At 36.0% G+C, this 15,827-nt stretch overlaps 1 protein-coding gene across 1 annotated transcript in view; it reads right to left on the bottom strand.

The window, feature by feature from the left end:
• Positions 1-803: 803 nt before the first annotated feature.
• Positions 804-15,827, bottom strand: part of LOC111536218 (palmitoyltransferase ZDHHC15) — a 23,196-nt gene continuing 8,172 nt past the window's right edge. The window contains exons 2-8 of the mRNA XM_026451771.1: positions 15,135-15,204; positions 13,636-13,668; positions 12,768-12,888; positions 8,332-8,464; positions 5,693-5,819; positions 1,936-2,039; positions 804-853 (exon numbers count right to left, since the gene is read on the bottom strand). Of these exons, the coding sequence (XP_026307556.1) occupies positions 804-853; positions 1,936-2,039; positions 5,693-5,819; positions 8,332-8,464; positions 12,768-12,888; positions 13,636-13,668; positions 15,135-15,136 (570 nt within the window). The 5' untranslated portion in view covers positions 15,137-15,204. The remainder of the gene's footprint in view (positions 854-1,935; positions 2,040-5,692; positions 5,820-8,331; positions 8,465-12,767; positions 12,889-13,635; positions 13,669-15,134; positions 15,205-15,827) is intronic.

Genomic DNA, 15,827 nt, shown 5'->3' with positions numbered 1-15,827 from the left:
TAATTTCAACTTACAGCATCTTTCCTAGGAATCTAAGTTGTTAAAAGTGTAAGAACTGTTTGTATACGACAGTTATGCACAGAAAATTGGAACAACTGAAGATAGCATAGAACCAACCTAACAAAGACTACAGCATGAGAACTTGCATTAGATACTAGAATGGGTTACAAAGGAGGATTGTGGTGTCTCCTTCTATGAACTTAAAAAAAAAAACCCTCAGCTATCTAAGATGGCATAGTGGTCTTGCTAAAGCTAAAGGCACCTTACAGTTTATGATTTTATGATTATATAAGAAGCAGCTGAACACTTCAGATAACTAAATGGCATGCAGTTACAGCACCGTGTCTCATATATACTTGTCCAAAAGAGAGATATAGCATTGTAGTGGAAAAAACCTAGGATTTGAAATCAAGATACCTTGACATGTGAGATTAACATCTCTCAATTTTAGTTTCTTAATTATAAAATGGGGATGCTATTAATAACACTGCCTATCTAACCTGAAAGTTGTGAGGGTCAAAGGATATGAAGAAAAAGTATAGGAAAGCACTTTGTAAACTATAAAATAACATACTAGTTTTTTAATGGTTGAATATTTTTGAAAAGGTCTGGAATTGGAGACTGCTTCAAAACGTAACCTCTTTATGATGTGGTGCTGTATCTACATTTAAAGGATTCCACTTGCCAACACAAAGGTCAGATATAAATAGCTTTTTCCATTGTGAATTATTTCAAACCAGGTAAAGACCTGATAAGTATTTGGCTTCTATTAGAGTTTCGGTTTAATACCAAAATAAGAGTTGTTACAGCTTGTGACTGCCGCAAATAAAAGTCAGTTCAGAAAGACTGAAGACTGAAGGAAGATAGGTCAAAATATAGTCAATTTTCCAACAGTCAGCAGGAGGAAGTAAGGGAGTTGCCCTTGTTGTAAGTTCTTTGGGATGGGCAATAACTGTTTTCTTTTTTATCTATGGATTTGTGGCTATTTTGTATTCCTTGGACCTAGTAACATGCTTTTCTCTAAAACTAGATTTCCTGGTAATCAGGGCCTGGATAATCCAACTGGGTAAAAAATTTGAAAGGCTTGCTCTCCACTGCTGCTCCCACTTCAATGCTTTTCCATGTCCTCATTTAGCCTCCTTCACCCCAGGTACGGTTTGTGATAGCCACTACAAGTTCCTACTCAAAATTGCTGCCAGCTACTGCATTATTGGGAACAGTAGCCAAAATGACTCTCTAATGGCTGGTATTAGCAACATAAGTATATGTTGGAGGCACAAAAGTAGGCACAGCAACAGGTGGAGACAAGGAATAGGGCTGGCAATGGGGATACATTACATGAGAACTCAACTTTTAACTCTTTACAAAATGCCTTAGGATGACCCAGTGACCGGGCAGTAGAAAGTTGGAACTTATTTTCCTTTGCCCCTCTTCCTTTTAGAAAAGTAGACTACATGCATGTGTAGGCCTGTCCCATTACTATCTTTTAGTTTTTAGTGTATTTAAACCATTCTAAAAAGAGACTGAGCATACGATTTTAAAGAAAATTTAACCAATGTGAATGAAGGAGGATGGAGAAAGGTGAATTGTTGCCCATTGATTAAATTGAACTCCACATTCAAGCAAAGCACTACAAGTGACTACCCAGCAGGATTGTTTAGAAATCCATATATATCCAGATGTATATCTGACTGGTGATATAAATCACGGAATCACAAAGCTGGTAAGGAACCTCCCAAGCTGCAATCTAATCTTATCTAAATTTCCCATGGTTACTAAACAAATCTGGCCACACTTGCTCTCCTCCATCCAGAGGACACTTATGAGGTTGACATGCTTATAAAATCTTTCTGGATTTACTCACTATTTACTATTTACTCACTACATTACATTGGTTGTATTAACGTGGACTTCATAGTCTTTGACCCAACTTACCTTGGTTGTCATCCTCATTGTCTTCCCAGGGTTCTTCATTTGCTAGCAGTGGGTTCTGTGACTCATTCATAGACCTCATAGGGAAGGAGTGTCCATCACCAGGGCTGGTGGGAAAAGAAAGGCAGTGAGCTATTGCAGCTGACATAGACTTTTGTGAAGGTTATAATCCTCTTAAAAACAAGAGGGAGGTTCTTAGGCATATTTAGTCTTATTGTCTAAAGTCGTGGCGGAATGGACTCTTACAATAGCATCATTTAGTTGCTATATTGCTCTTAATTTCCATATCTTATTTGTGTGTCTGCATCAGTGTTAACTTGTTTGTAAGCAACTCTGTAGTTTGGTTCCCAAAATGCCCAGTATAGCAATATGCACACACAGCAAGCTTCATACCTATCACTTAATGATGATGATACAAATTTGTATCCCATTATCTTACTGCTTTGATTCTACGTTTTCAAGAAAGATGACCAGTCTCTGAAACATTGGATACAGTGGAGATAAGCTGATGTGAATTGGTGAAAGACAATGCCTGAATGCACTGTTATTTATTTGGTGTGCACGGCAGAAAGGTTATTAGGAACTAGGGGAAAGAGTCAGAGTGAGCCATCTTTAGACTGCAGATTTTGGGGGCAATTATCCACATGTGGGGTCTCGTTTTGTGGCTACCTGTGGTAAGCTAGCGTCAACTCCCTGGTTAATTTCTGTCCACTAACAGATGGGATGCATTGGAGGGAACTGAGCTGGCCCCAGCTAGAAGAGGTTACAGTTTGAACATTTCAGTTTAGGTATCTGAATGCATTCCACCTTTAAGTCTGAATGACTTTTGATGTTATCTATGCCTTTTCTCCTGTTCACGTATATGGTAAATTGAAAGTTGACAGATTTTATTGATAGCACTCTAAAGAGAATGTAAGTATACTGATTATAAATGAATGGGCCTTGATTTTTGGTTTTGTTCTTTATTCCAGAGAAGACTCATTTTACACCTCCCTTTGATGTGGTGATGATGTATGTATATTTGTGTATGTGAGTATGTGAATAGGGTATAGGTAATACCTGGTAACAGTTATTAATCAATATTACCCACTGACATAGTTTTGCCTTGTGCTTTATAGACAGGTTAGTTGGATACACCACATCTCTGAAATAAATGAGTCTGTAAAATACTAACTGCTACACAGGAAGTATAAAGGCAATCAATCAAGCAGAAATTTTCCATAATTACCACCCTACCCCCAACAAAGTTTCCTCAACTAAGTGAACATGAATGTATCCCTGTCTAAGGAGGGGACCGAAAGGGGGCTGCAAGAAGGCTAAAAGCAAGCTCTGCTCCAGAATTAGTTTTGTTGATGGTGGTTCAATCTGGTTCACAAAGTCATTCACAGAACACAAGCTTGACTGTTTATTTCTCATCCACTACTTTCCCTGCATAATGGCTGCAGTTCTAAGAATTACCTATAACCTCAAATTAAACTGTACTACAAGGCGACAGTAACAAAAATAGCATGCTACTGATACCAAGACAGATATATAGAAAAATGAAACAGAACAGAGCCCTGAGAAATAATGTCACACATCTACAACCATCTTATCTTTGACAAACCTGACAAAAACAAGCAATGGGGAAAGGATTTCCTATTTAACAAATGGTGTTGGGAAAACTGGCTAGCCATATGCAGAAAGCTGAAACTGGATCCCTTCATTACACCTTATACAAAAATTAACTCAAGATGGATTAAAGACTTAAATATAAGATATAAAACCATAAAAATCTTAGAAGAAAACCTAGGCAATACCATTCAGGACATAGACATGGGCAGAGACTTCATGAACAAAACATCAAAAGCAATGGCAACAAAAGCCAAAACTGGCAAATGGGATCTGATTATACTAAAGAGTTTCTGCACAGCAAAGGAAACTATCATCAGAGTGAACAGGCAACCCATAGAATGGGAGAAAATTTTTGCAATCTATCCATCTGACAAAGGGCTAATATCCAGAATCTATAAATAACTGAAACATATTTACAAGAAAAAATCAAACAACCCCATCAAAAAGTGGGCAAAGGCTATGAACAAACACTTCTCAAGAGAAGACATTTATGTGGCCAACAAACTTATTATAAAAAGCTCATTATCACTGGTCATTAGAGAAATGCAAATCAAAACCACAATGAGATACAATCTCATGCCAGTTAGAATGGCAATCATTAAAAAATCAGGAAACAACAGATGCTGGTGAGGATGTGGAGAAATAGGAACACTTTTACACTGTTGGTGGGAGTGTAAATTACTTCAACCATTGTGGAAGACAGTGTGGCAATTCCTCAAGGATCTAGAATGAGAATACCATTTGACCCAGCAATCCCATTACTGGGTATATACCCAAAGGATTAGAAATCATTCTACCATAAAGACACATGCACACATATGTTTATTACGGCACTGTTCACAATAGCAAAGACTTGGAAGCAACCCAAATGCTCATCAATGATAGACTGGATAAAGAAAATGTGGCACATATACACTATGGAATACTATGTAATCACCAAAAAATGAGTTCATGTCCTTTGCAGGGACATGGATGAAGCTGGAAACCATCATTCTCAGCAAACTAACACAAGGACAGAAAACCAAACACAGCATGTTCTCACTCATAAGTAGGAGTTGATGAATGAGAACACTTGGACATAGGGAGGGGAACATCACACACCAGGGCCTGTCGGGGGTTGGGGGGCTAGGGGAGGGATAGCATTAGGAGAAATACTTAACGTAGATGATGGGTTAATGGGTACAGCATACCACCATGGCATGTGCGTACCTATGTAACAAACCTGCATGTTCTGCACATGTACCCCAGAACTTAAAGTATAATAATAAAAAAAAAGAATTACCTATAACCTCAAATTAATCTTTGTTCTTGCTTTTTATATGTTTTATTCATAAAATTAGTATTAACCACAAAATATGTAAAATGGAGAAAAGATAAATAATTTCTAAGACTATTGCCCTTACCATTTTTAACATTTTTTGGTATATTTCTCTTCTGCTGTTTTTCTTCTATATATATTTATGTTTTTAATCACAGTGTATTGAATTTTTCATTTTTCACTTAAAATATAGTACTATTTTAAACACTTTTTGGTATATTTCTCTTCTGCTGTTTTTCTTCCATATATACTTATGTTTTTAATCACACTGTACTGGATTTTTCATTTTCCACTTAAAATATAGTAAGCACTTTCCCTTTTGTGACATAGTCTTTATAACCATTACTTTTGATTGTGTAATATTCCATCCAGTATATATACATACACACACACACACACACACACATTTATTTATCCATTCCCATATTTTTGGATATTTAGGTTGTTTCCTGATTATTGGCTACAAATAATGCTGTGATGGACATTTTTGTGCATAGTTTGTCTCTGTCTTTAGGGTAGATTCAATTCCCAGAAATGGAATTACTGGGATGCTGGACATGTAGATTCTTATGTTTTTTGATAGATATTACCAAATTCAGTTATAAAAGATTGGTAGTACCACTGCACACTGCCACAAAGAAAGCATGAGAATATCTATTTTATCAGACCCTCACGTCTTTATTTGTCTTTACTAACCTAGAAATGAAGAACTTGGGGAATAGAGTTTCACATTGGACTGATACCTGCTGCATACTACAATCAAAATTGAATTTGCTGGTTTAAGGCATGGTCCAGTACTAACTTCTTCCAGTGGTAATATTTACTCACCTGGAACCAATAGGTATTAACCAGAACTTCTTCTTATCTCCAAACACCTGCTGGATATTCTTGATGAAGCCAAGGTTGAACCCATTTTTCTCTGGGCCACTTGTAAACACTGGAGTGCAGAAGGCCTCTAAGGCAGGGCAGGAGAGTTGAAGAAAAGAGGAAGAAAACAATAAAGAAACATATTTCAGCATAGTCATGATTTTACATTTCTCCATGTATGTGACTTGGTTCTATCATATCTTTTTGCTGTGGTAGCACAGATATTGCTTAGCAATTTTTAATTGCTAATATTGATCAACAATTTTTAGATATTGCTAAATTACTTAGTAAAAACCAGTTTAATCACTTAACACAAACTAAGCTTGTTACTGCATATAAAGAATTAGAACTCTCTTTTTAAAAGACAGGGGAAACACATGGTGGTAAAAATAATTAAGCAGCCATGGGGGTAGTATGTATTTTGTACTGCTGAATTTAGAGTATAGGAACAGATTTAACAGCACTTTATTTGAATCTAAGTGGCAACAACAACCGAATGGCTACCGTCTTTAGAGCTGGGAAGAAAATAATGACATAAAGAGATGGTAATAACATTGATTTGGTTTTGAAACATTTCAAAAATGAAAGTGTTCATGCTAAAGCCTGCAATGTAAGAAACTGAGTTTTACTTCAGATAAAATGTTAATTGGTGAGCCATAATCACTTCAAAGACTGTAAGGAATGGGACCATGTTAGAGAACATTATTTTTAGACACACATTTATCCCATTAAGTAAATGATTTCACTGTTGGACTCTGGCTGCATCTGACTGTTTCTCATTTGTTCTTTGTTTTCAGACTCTGTTATCACGAAGCTTTTAGTGGTTTTCCACTTTGTAGCTGATCTCTAAGCCAAATGTGCTAATCTACCATCCTAGCAACTAGGGGCTACATATATATTTGGTTAAGAAAATGGGTGCAAATACTTTATTTTTTTTTAATAGATACAGGATCTTGCTCTGTCACCCAGGCTAGAGTGCAGTGGCACAATCTTAGCTCACTGCAGCTTTAAACTCCTGGCCAGGGTCAATCAATCTTCCCATCTCAGCTTATGGAGAAGCTGCAGCCACAGGCACATGCCACCACACCCAGCTAATGATTATTATTTTAAAAATATTGTAACTATTATTTTAGGTTCAGGGTAAATGTACAAGTTTGTTATATAGGTAAATTTGTGACTTGAGGATTTGGTGTTTGTCACCCAGGTACTAAGCATAGTACCCGAGTGAATTTTTATTTTTCTGAACCCTTCCCTCCTCCCATACTCCTCCCTCAAATAGGCCCCAGTGTCTGTTGTTCCATTCTTTGTGTTTATGTGTACTCAGTCTTTAGCTTCCACTTATAAGTGAGAACATGAAGTATTTGATTTTCTGTTCCTGAGTTAGTTCACTTAGGATAATGGCTTCAAGCTTCATTTGTGTTGCTACAAAGGACAGGATCTCATTCTTTGTTATGGCTGCGTAGCATTCCATGGTGTATATGTACCACATTTTCTTTATCTAGTTTGCCATTGATGGACCTTTAGGCTGATTCCATGGCTTTGCTATTGTGAATAGTCGCCCAGCTAATTATTTTTATTTTTATTTGTAGAGATGGGGTTTCGTTATGTTGCCCAGGCTGGTCTCAAACTCCTCAGCTCAAGTGATTCTCCTGCCTTGGCCTCCCAAAGTACTGGGATTATAGGAGTGAACCATCATGCATGGCCAGTAGATTGCAAATACTTTCTTAGCTGTTAGCATTATTAGCAAATAAATTCCCAACGTGTAGTAGCTTTTGCACTAAACTTTTCTCAAATCTATCCTAGCTAAACATTCAACATTCAAAACTTGGACACTGTCCTCACTCCTCACGTACTGATTTGTACACAATGTAAATACTTATTTCATCATAGATGAAATAAAATGTACTGGAATCCATCAGAAATATAGTTTTCCAAATAACAGCCTATAGAGTAACTGACAGAAAATATGTTCATGTATTTTACTTATTTTCTAGAGAATCATTTGTTCAATGTGTTTATCTCATTCCCACAGCACCTAAACAGCCCCTTGATGATTAGATATTTACTGATTTTTTTTTTGTTTCTCAAGACTTTTGGAATCTTGTTGTGGTTGGTTACAGATATTTACTGATTTTTTTTTGTTTCTCAAGACTTTTGGAATCTTGTTGTGGTTGGTTTGGATTTTTTCTCAGGGCTCTGGTTTTAGATGTGCATAATAAATTAGATCCTACTGTCTTTATCAACCTTTACTTCTCCCTTCTGACATCCCCTTCTGTACTGATTCTTTAATTTCCTCATGTGAACACCTTTTAGAAATCTTCTGAGCTATTAACCTTGGGAGCAGTATGCACTATAAAGAACAATGGCCATTTTTGTTTCTGTGTGGGGTTTCATTAAAAAATATTCTCATAATTAGCCTATAAGCTTCATTCACTATGCCTTTCTATTTTGGTCAAATGTATTTTCATCTGTCTCAGTTTGGGGGTAGAGAGATGTCATGCAGCTAAAATGCTTCACTGGAAGTTTTACTTGGGAACAATCCACAGGTCCCTCTGATACACATTAATATGTTTTTTCCTAATCTTAATATTAAGTCTTACCTAAGGTGGTTTTGTTTCTGCTGACAAGCCAACAATGGTAACCAAAGAGAATCACAAGGCTGACAAAAAACATGCAGGCCACAAAGAGAAGAAAAAGGACATGGAACTTAGAGCGAACACTGGGTAATTCCCCCTAGAAAAGAAATAATAAACAAGCAAAAGATTAAAGTGGAAAAGGGGATGGCTAGTTTTAAAAAATATATAGGTTAGTAGTTTTTCACATGTATAAAGTGTCTAGCTATAATTTAAAAAATATTCTGTAAAATTTTTATAATATGGTTCTTTCTGTTAATGATGATACCTGTGAGTGTGCTCTCAGCCTACAAAGCCTAAAATGGATCCTTGCTTAAGTGCGGTTCAGTGTAAAATAGAGTATATTACATACCAATTATAAAAGGGTAATGTGAAAAGGTTATTCTTGGGCCATAATTAGTATGCAACCTCTCAGAGCTTGTAGTCAATTTAGTTTGAGATCTTGAACTCATATGCCTTATCCTCTTGTCTCAGGGTAAGTTATTCTGGAATTCTTTATATATCATGTTTCCTCGGGCATGTGTATGTTGAAAATGTCATGGTGATGTATGTAAGAAGTTAAAACATATAGGTAGAATTTTAAAATGTCCTACCCATAAGTCATAACCTGATTTTAAAGTTGTTGTAGATTTTGTGTGGTTGTTTTTTATAGCTGAAGTAGAATGTGCTGATATATTACCTCCTGTGAAACAGCTGTTTAGACAGTAAAAATCAAGCAGAATTTTTACAGGCAACTGTAAAAGTAGGTGGCTAAAGACTTTTATAGTTATCTAGGACATCTTATTTTCCATGTGGCACCAGCCTTTTTTTCCAACATGCAGCCTAGACCAGAATGAATGTTATAAAGTTCTGTAACATGCGCAGCATGTAACATTTATCTTCTGAAGAGAATCTTAGAAAACATTTTCAATTTTGGTGTGAACAGTTGGGGGAATGACTATTATTTATTTCCTCCTTCCCTGTGATAATCATTGTTTCAGTGTGATGAATCACTTTGAAATATTTCCAATTTCTCTCTAGTAATAAAGTTAAATGTGATTCTTAAGTGGACCTTAACTTCTGAGTGATCTAGTTCTACTCCAATTTGGAAGGAGAAAGTTAAGGCTTTTCAACACTTGGCAAGTTCAGATAGTACAGACTTTTTTCTTCTCTGAGATAATATTTTTATTCATTTTTATGTATGGAAATATTGGGAATCTTCCAGGTTGTATACTGAAGGATGAAGACAAGGATGCTTCCCGTTATCTTCAGCCAGTCAGATGCTGCCAGCTGAGTGGGGGTCCAAGTGAAAATTGCATAGGGACAGAGCAGCCCAGAAAAGAGCTACCTTAAGAACTTCAACCTTCAAGAATATTTACCTGAAACTCTCTTGTTTGAAATGATCCCTCTACAAATTCTTGGCCTAAGCACCTAAACTGAATTAGATTGATTTTTGTTTTATTTTGAACTTACAGAAAAAACTCCATATATTGCTTTGCAGTGGGTTTTGCCTTGACTGTGTTTTTGCTTTCACAATCTTTAGTTTTTAAAGAATGTTTTAAAAATATTTTAAAGCTCACATTTATTTTACTGCTTATTTTTTCACATATAAATGGGTAGTAGAAAATGGCTGGACAAGAGGGACTGATACAAAGTCACTCCACAGTCTGTCTGGCTGAGCTGACGTCTCTTCTCTCACCCCGCCCAGTTACTCTTAAAGAACATTTTTTCTGTCTGCCAAAGCATATCTACTGTGTTGTCCCTTGATAGAGTTCTTAAACTTTTTTTTTTTTTTTTTTTGCTAGAAGAGGGTGATAGCCCTATGTTCAAAAATACCTTCTCAGGAGATAACCAAGCTAAATCACTCAAAGTAATAGCCATCAGAGAGAGAGATCAGATGAATACTGGCAGAATAATGCTATTTTCCTGATTCTAAAATAATTCATAGCTCTGTGAGGAGATCCATGGCCAAATATGTGAGGAATGTATTACTATTTTTTGCATAAGGAAAAGATCAATCTCTTATCAAAGTAGCTATTGTTTAATATAGAGAAGAGATAAATAATCTGTTGGTCTTCTGAAATCTTTATTCCCATGGAGCTAGAGCTCTCCACAGCAGAGCCGTAATGGGCAGTAGGACATGGTACAGTGTGTAAGTTCATGGGGCTTAGGGTCAGACTTAGGTGAAACTCCTAACTTTGAAATTTACAAGCTGGGTGATCATAGACAAGTCACTAAACTACTATGAGCCTCAGTTTTTATCATCTTTGAATAAGACTAATAATTCATGCTCTGCCTACTTCACAGGGTTGTGGTAAGGATCAGATGAGATAAGAGGTATAAAAGTGCTTCAAAAACTGTAAAGTACCATACAAATGAAGGTTGCTATTGATAGGAGCACAGCTTGTCTCCTTGATACATGGCTTTCAAAATACATGGCAGTGTTTACTTTTTATTTTAAGGGGATATTCAACTTAAACTGAGAAAGCCATCCCTAAACTACATTAAAGTGTTATCTGGCTAAAGAGACTGCAAAGAAGCATTTCTCTGAACTGTCAATGCCCTTTTCATTTTAGGGCAAGCCAGGACACATTTCCTTGCCTCTGATCTGTGAGGCATGAGCTAGCCTACTGTGGAGAAAAAAAACATGAGGGAATATAAAGAGAACAAGGTTATGTTCACTCTTGGTATTACTTGTGAATACTGGCACATTTCTGATGATTAATTCATATCCAAATATCTTTCAAGAATGAAAAAAGCACATGACACCTGGCTGGCATTGTGATATTTGATTATTGGTTGACTAGGTGGGTTAAAGGCAAAATGTGTGAAATGCAATAGTGTTTATTTTGTTACGAGGGTAAAAAGTGGTTCCTAAACAGTAGCCTACTGTGTTAAGCACCAAGAAAGGTCTGTAGTGAAGACCAAGGCCAACACTTTCCCTGCTGATGGGACATAGCAGATTTCCTTTACATTCAGGGTAGTAGCTCAGTATGTGGATTTTATAATATATTTTAAAATTATTGTAACTTTACAATAATCCTGTGCTGTGAAATGGACAAAGGAAGAGATGATGAAGCATTGTATATTTATAGAAAATTTATGAAAAAGTTTTACTTCTGCATAAAGTTTTGTTTGTATCCCTGAGTTGATGATTATGACATCTATTATATAATTCCTTATTCCTAAAGTTATTAAATATCTGAACTGATTCAACAAGTTGAAAGGGAAATGGAAAACACACATCACTATAATTTTCTATACTATCTTTTCTATATTACTAGGGATCAATGCACTGATTAATAATTTAAATATTCTTGGCTATTTAGGTTCCTATTGCCTTATCCTTCTCCTTTTTTTCCTTCCGTTTATTATAATCTATATTCTGGTCACTGAATTCATGTTCTTTCTCTATGGCTTTATGTCTCCATTTGAGGTGAGATATTCATGTTATATAAGCTTTTGTGCAATCCCTAATAACTAGTAGCTCTGTCTACATCTGCCTTTTGATATTCAGGTTCGGTTTGGACAGTCTTCATCATGGATGTCTTAGTAATTGTACTGGAGTTGTGGGGAAGGGATATCTCCTGGGGTCCACTAGTATGACATTTAAAAAGAACATATTTCATTATACTTCTGCTAGACCTTGTACACATTTGTAAATAAAAAAAATCTGCCTTAAGTTTGTTTTTCTCTTTTGGAAGTAGTTGGATATAATTTTTATCTTCAAGTGGATGAAATAACTTTTTTGAGATTTCAGTATAATTATTTGAATCACATTTTGAAAGGTAAAGCACTTTCAACATCTGTTTCATTTGATCTTGGCAATGAGCCAGTGAAGCAGGTAAGAGATCCAGTATTAGATCTCCATTCTCCTAATTGCTAACCTAGTGTTTGTCAAACAAAGTTAAAAAACAAAACAAAAAAACCCCTCTCCATTATGTGAAGATTAGTCAGTATATCTTTCTGTACAGTAGGAATTCTGCAACTCTCCTTTGAATAGGGAATTAGGAAGTATTTTCTAACAACAGGGGAGTGATTTGTTATCCTTTTTCTTAGGAAACGGGAATTAAAATTAGTTTCAACATTTTTCAAATCTATAACTGGTAAGAAGTGGATCTTTAAAACTCAGCTGGAGAAATACATTGTAAACAATCAGTAGGAGTCAAGAGATTAGGTTCCTGAAGGCCTTAGCAAGATTCTCATGTATGACAGAAACTTGTTTTGCTAGAATCTTTAAATAACAGCTTCCTAAATCTCAGAGTATTCAATATGGAAAACCTGTTTTTAGTGCCTTCTCTTTCATTTACTTCAACAGTATTAGCTATTTAAAAATGTAAAAAGATAGAGGGTGAACAATGTCACAAGTTGGAGTGGGTATGCATTTGTTCTAGGGGGACCCTTCAGGATATTTTTTAACTTACTCTCCAGTATTTGATGAAATAGCTGAAGACTGTTGTAGCAATGTACAGGCAGTAGAGAACAGAGTAAGCTAAGAATTGAAGGAAGAATTTGTAGTTGGAAAATCCAATGCAGTTATTAACCCTAAAAAAAAGAAAAACTAATTTGAAATCAGGACCTCTTGATTGAGAGCACAGTGATACATAAGTGAACTAGGCAATGGAATCGTGCTAGTTCTGCTGCTTCATTATGTGTCGTGTAAAAACCCAATAGAGATAGAAGTCCCTTAATAAGAACAGACTGGAAAAAACAAGTTCATGTCTCACTTGTTTCTTCTTTCATTTACAGGCACAGCAACACCTGGCCTACCTAATAGCTCTGGACTAGTTCCTGGCACATCCAAGCAAACCTGGATCCTGGTTGCTAAAAATGTATTATGGTTTTAGCAGCTACATTTGGTACAGTTGTGGCATGTTCTTTTTGTAGTTAGGTGATTTCAGACTGGCCTGCTGGGTCTGATATACAAAACTTGGAAAATTGCTGAATTTAACATTCTAGAATATTTCAAACATCAAGCCAGCTAGAAACATAACTGAATTGTGTAGTGTTAAAAGGAGAAATGTTTGTGCTGTATTTCATTTCTAAGCTCAATTGCTAAAGTAATGAATAGGAGACCATTAGCTTTGTAACTCCAGGAATTCACTACCATACCTTTGGTGTTATATTTTTTCTTCATTTTAAATGTTACCCATCCCCTGTCCCCTATAGAAATATAAAACCCAGTGAATTATGGCAGCAGAAACAGGCATGTGACAACTGTGCTTAGAAAAGTGCATATAATTGAGCAACTTTGACCCTTTTAGAGAAAAGAAATGAACCAAACAGACATACCAAGGGCAGTGATGATCCATTTTTAACACACACCTACGAAGGGGACAAAATACAGTGTGATAAGTGAGGCTATGGAAATGAAGCAACACCTCATAATTAAACTCAAGGTTTCACCAGTATTTTTACATGGTTCCAATATACCCATTCTCAGATTTCCACTATAGTGACTCCAAAACTGTGGCCCTCAGTTATTCCTAGGATGAGGTAATCACAACAACACTTTATGGGATCATGCCAGCAGCAAGTTACATGCCTATAAGTCCAACCTTTCAAAGGGATTGGAAACTCCAGATTATTAATACAGGTCTACTATGTCTCCTATCATTTTATTTAATGCTTAGTTTAATAAAAATACAGAAGAAAATATATGGCTATAGCCTCTATCTGAATCAAGGGTAAGAAAAATATGGGTGGAATAAGTACTCAAGAGAAAAGGCATGAAGATTACATGTATCAACATAAAAATGGGGTTTATGAAGCTGGAACAATTTGGGCAACAAAAAAGTAGTATCGGGTTATAATGCAAAATATAAAATGAATATTTATGCTTTCATACTGATATAAATAAGTGATTGAATAGATAAATAAATGAAGAGAAGAGATAAATGTCCCAAGCAAAATAACTTGAAATAATTTGGGTAGATACTCCACCTTCAAGGACGGAGGGCATAACTTCCCATTCCTTTAGTGTTGGCTGTGTATAGTGACTTCCTTTCAAAGAGTAAAGCATAGAAAGGAAGAACAACTTTACAGTGGTGAAACCTGACAAACTACCTCAGCCAGATGATCAAAATTAACATTTCAGTGATAAGTCATATTTACAGGTACCCTTAATATGATGTAATGAGAATGGCACCTTACTCTATGATCTTCCTCCCCAAATCATATTACCCCAGTCTAACAATGATGAGGAAAGCATCAAACAAATCTGAATCAAGGGACACTCTACAACTACTTGACCATTAATCCTAAAAACTGTCAAGGTTATCAAAAACAAGTCTGGGAAACTGCCACAGCTAAGAGAAGTTAAGGAGATGAGACATTACTATTAAATGTAATGTGGTATCCTGGATGGGATCCTGAAAGAGATAAAGGACATTATGGAAAAACTGAGGAAATCTAAATGTAGACTTCAGTTAAAAATAATGTATCAGTGTTAGTTCATTAATTGTAACAAATATACCATACAAATATAAGATGTTAACAACAAGGGAAACTGGGTGTGAGACATATAAGAACTATCTTCACAAAAAATCTGTAAGTCTAAAATTGTCCACAAATAAGATGTTTATTTTTAAAATGTGGTCTTACTTCTCTTACTGATCTTTAGAGTAGCTTGAATCATCATCAACCGTGTGAGGGGTTTTGGCATATGCTCATTATGATTGAAAGGAAACGCTCTTATCTAGGTATGGTTACATGTTAGGATCAGTCATTTTGTTGTCTAGACAACCATCAGTGGCCAAGCCCAGCTCGGGAGAAATATGGCCGTCACTTACATAGCACAGACAGAGCAGTGGTGGCAGCGGTCTGGCTTGATCAGATTACACCGGTCACAGAATCGTACAGCTATAAAAAAAATAAGGTGGTAAGCACTTTTTAGGGCTCAATACAAGACCTTATATCTTACTAGCTTATCTGGATGACTTGTTACGCACTGATTATAGATAGTCAAACTCATTTCACGTTACCAAGCAAAAGGCAGATTGCATAAGAGAATTGGGGTACATATTCTTTTCCTTGTTGGATCCAATTTTGAAAGCACTTTTGGGGGCTGAAAGGAAGGGGAAAAGTTTCTTATCTGGATATCTGTCATAAGATCTTTCATTATAAAACAAACTATACTACCAAATGCTTGAGGGATCTTGAAAAATCATTTAGCCTCTATTTACCCCCAACTTTCTGATCTGAAAATAAGGATTCATAATTTATCTCCTGTCTCCAGAGATTGGATTGTATGTGGTGGATAACACTCCTAAAACATGATAAAGAGAGTGGTTTCTAGAATAATAATTTGGGGAACAGAAGAGACATTCTAGAACAATTAGTTTAATTGATCATTTCACAGATAAAGGAAGTAAAGATCTGGGCCATATCAACTGATTTGCCCAGGATCACACAGCAAGTTGCTGGCAGGGCTGTGACCTGTACAGTTTTGATGACTTCTTATTTTAGGATTCTTTTGACTCTGT

Source organism: Piliocolobus tephrosceles, chromosome 12 (genome assembly GCF_002776525.5).
Source record: "Piliocolobus tephrosceles isolate RC106 chromosome 12, ASM277652v3, whole genome shotgun sequence".
In the NCBI taxonomy this organism is placed as follows: domain Eukaryota; kingdom Metazoa; phylum Chordata; class Mammalia; order Primates; family Cercopithecidae; genus Piliocolobus; species Piliocolobus tephrosceles.
This window is presented reverse-complemented; position numbering and strand designations above follow the sequence as displayed.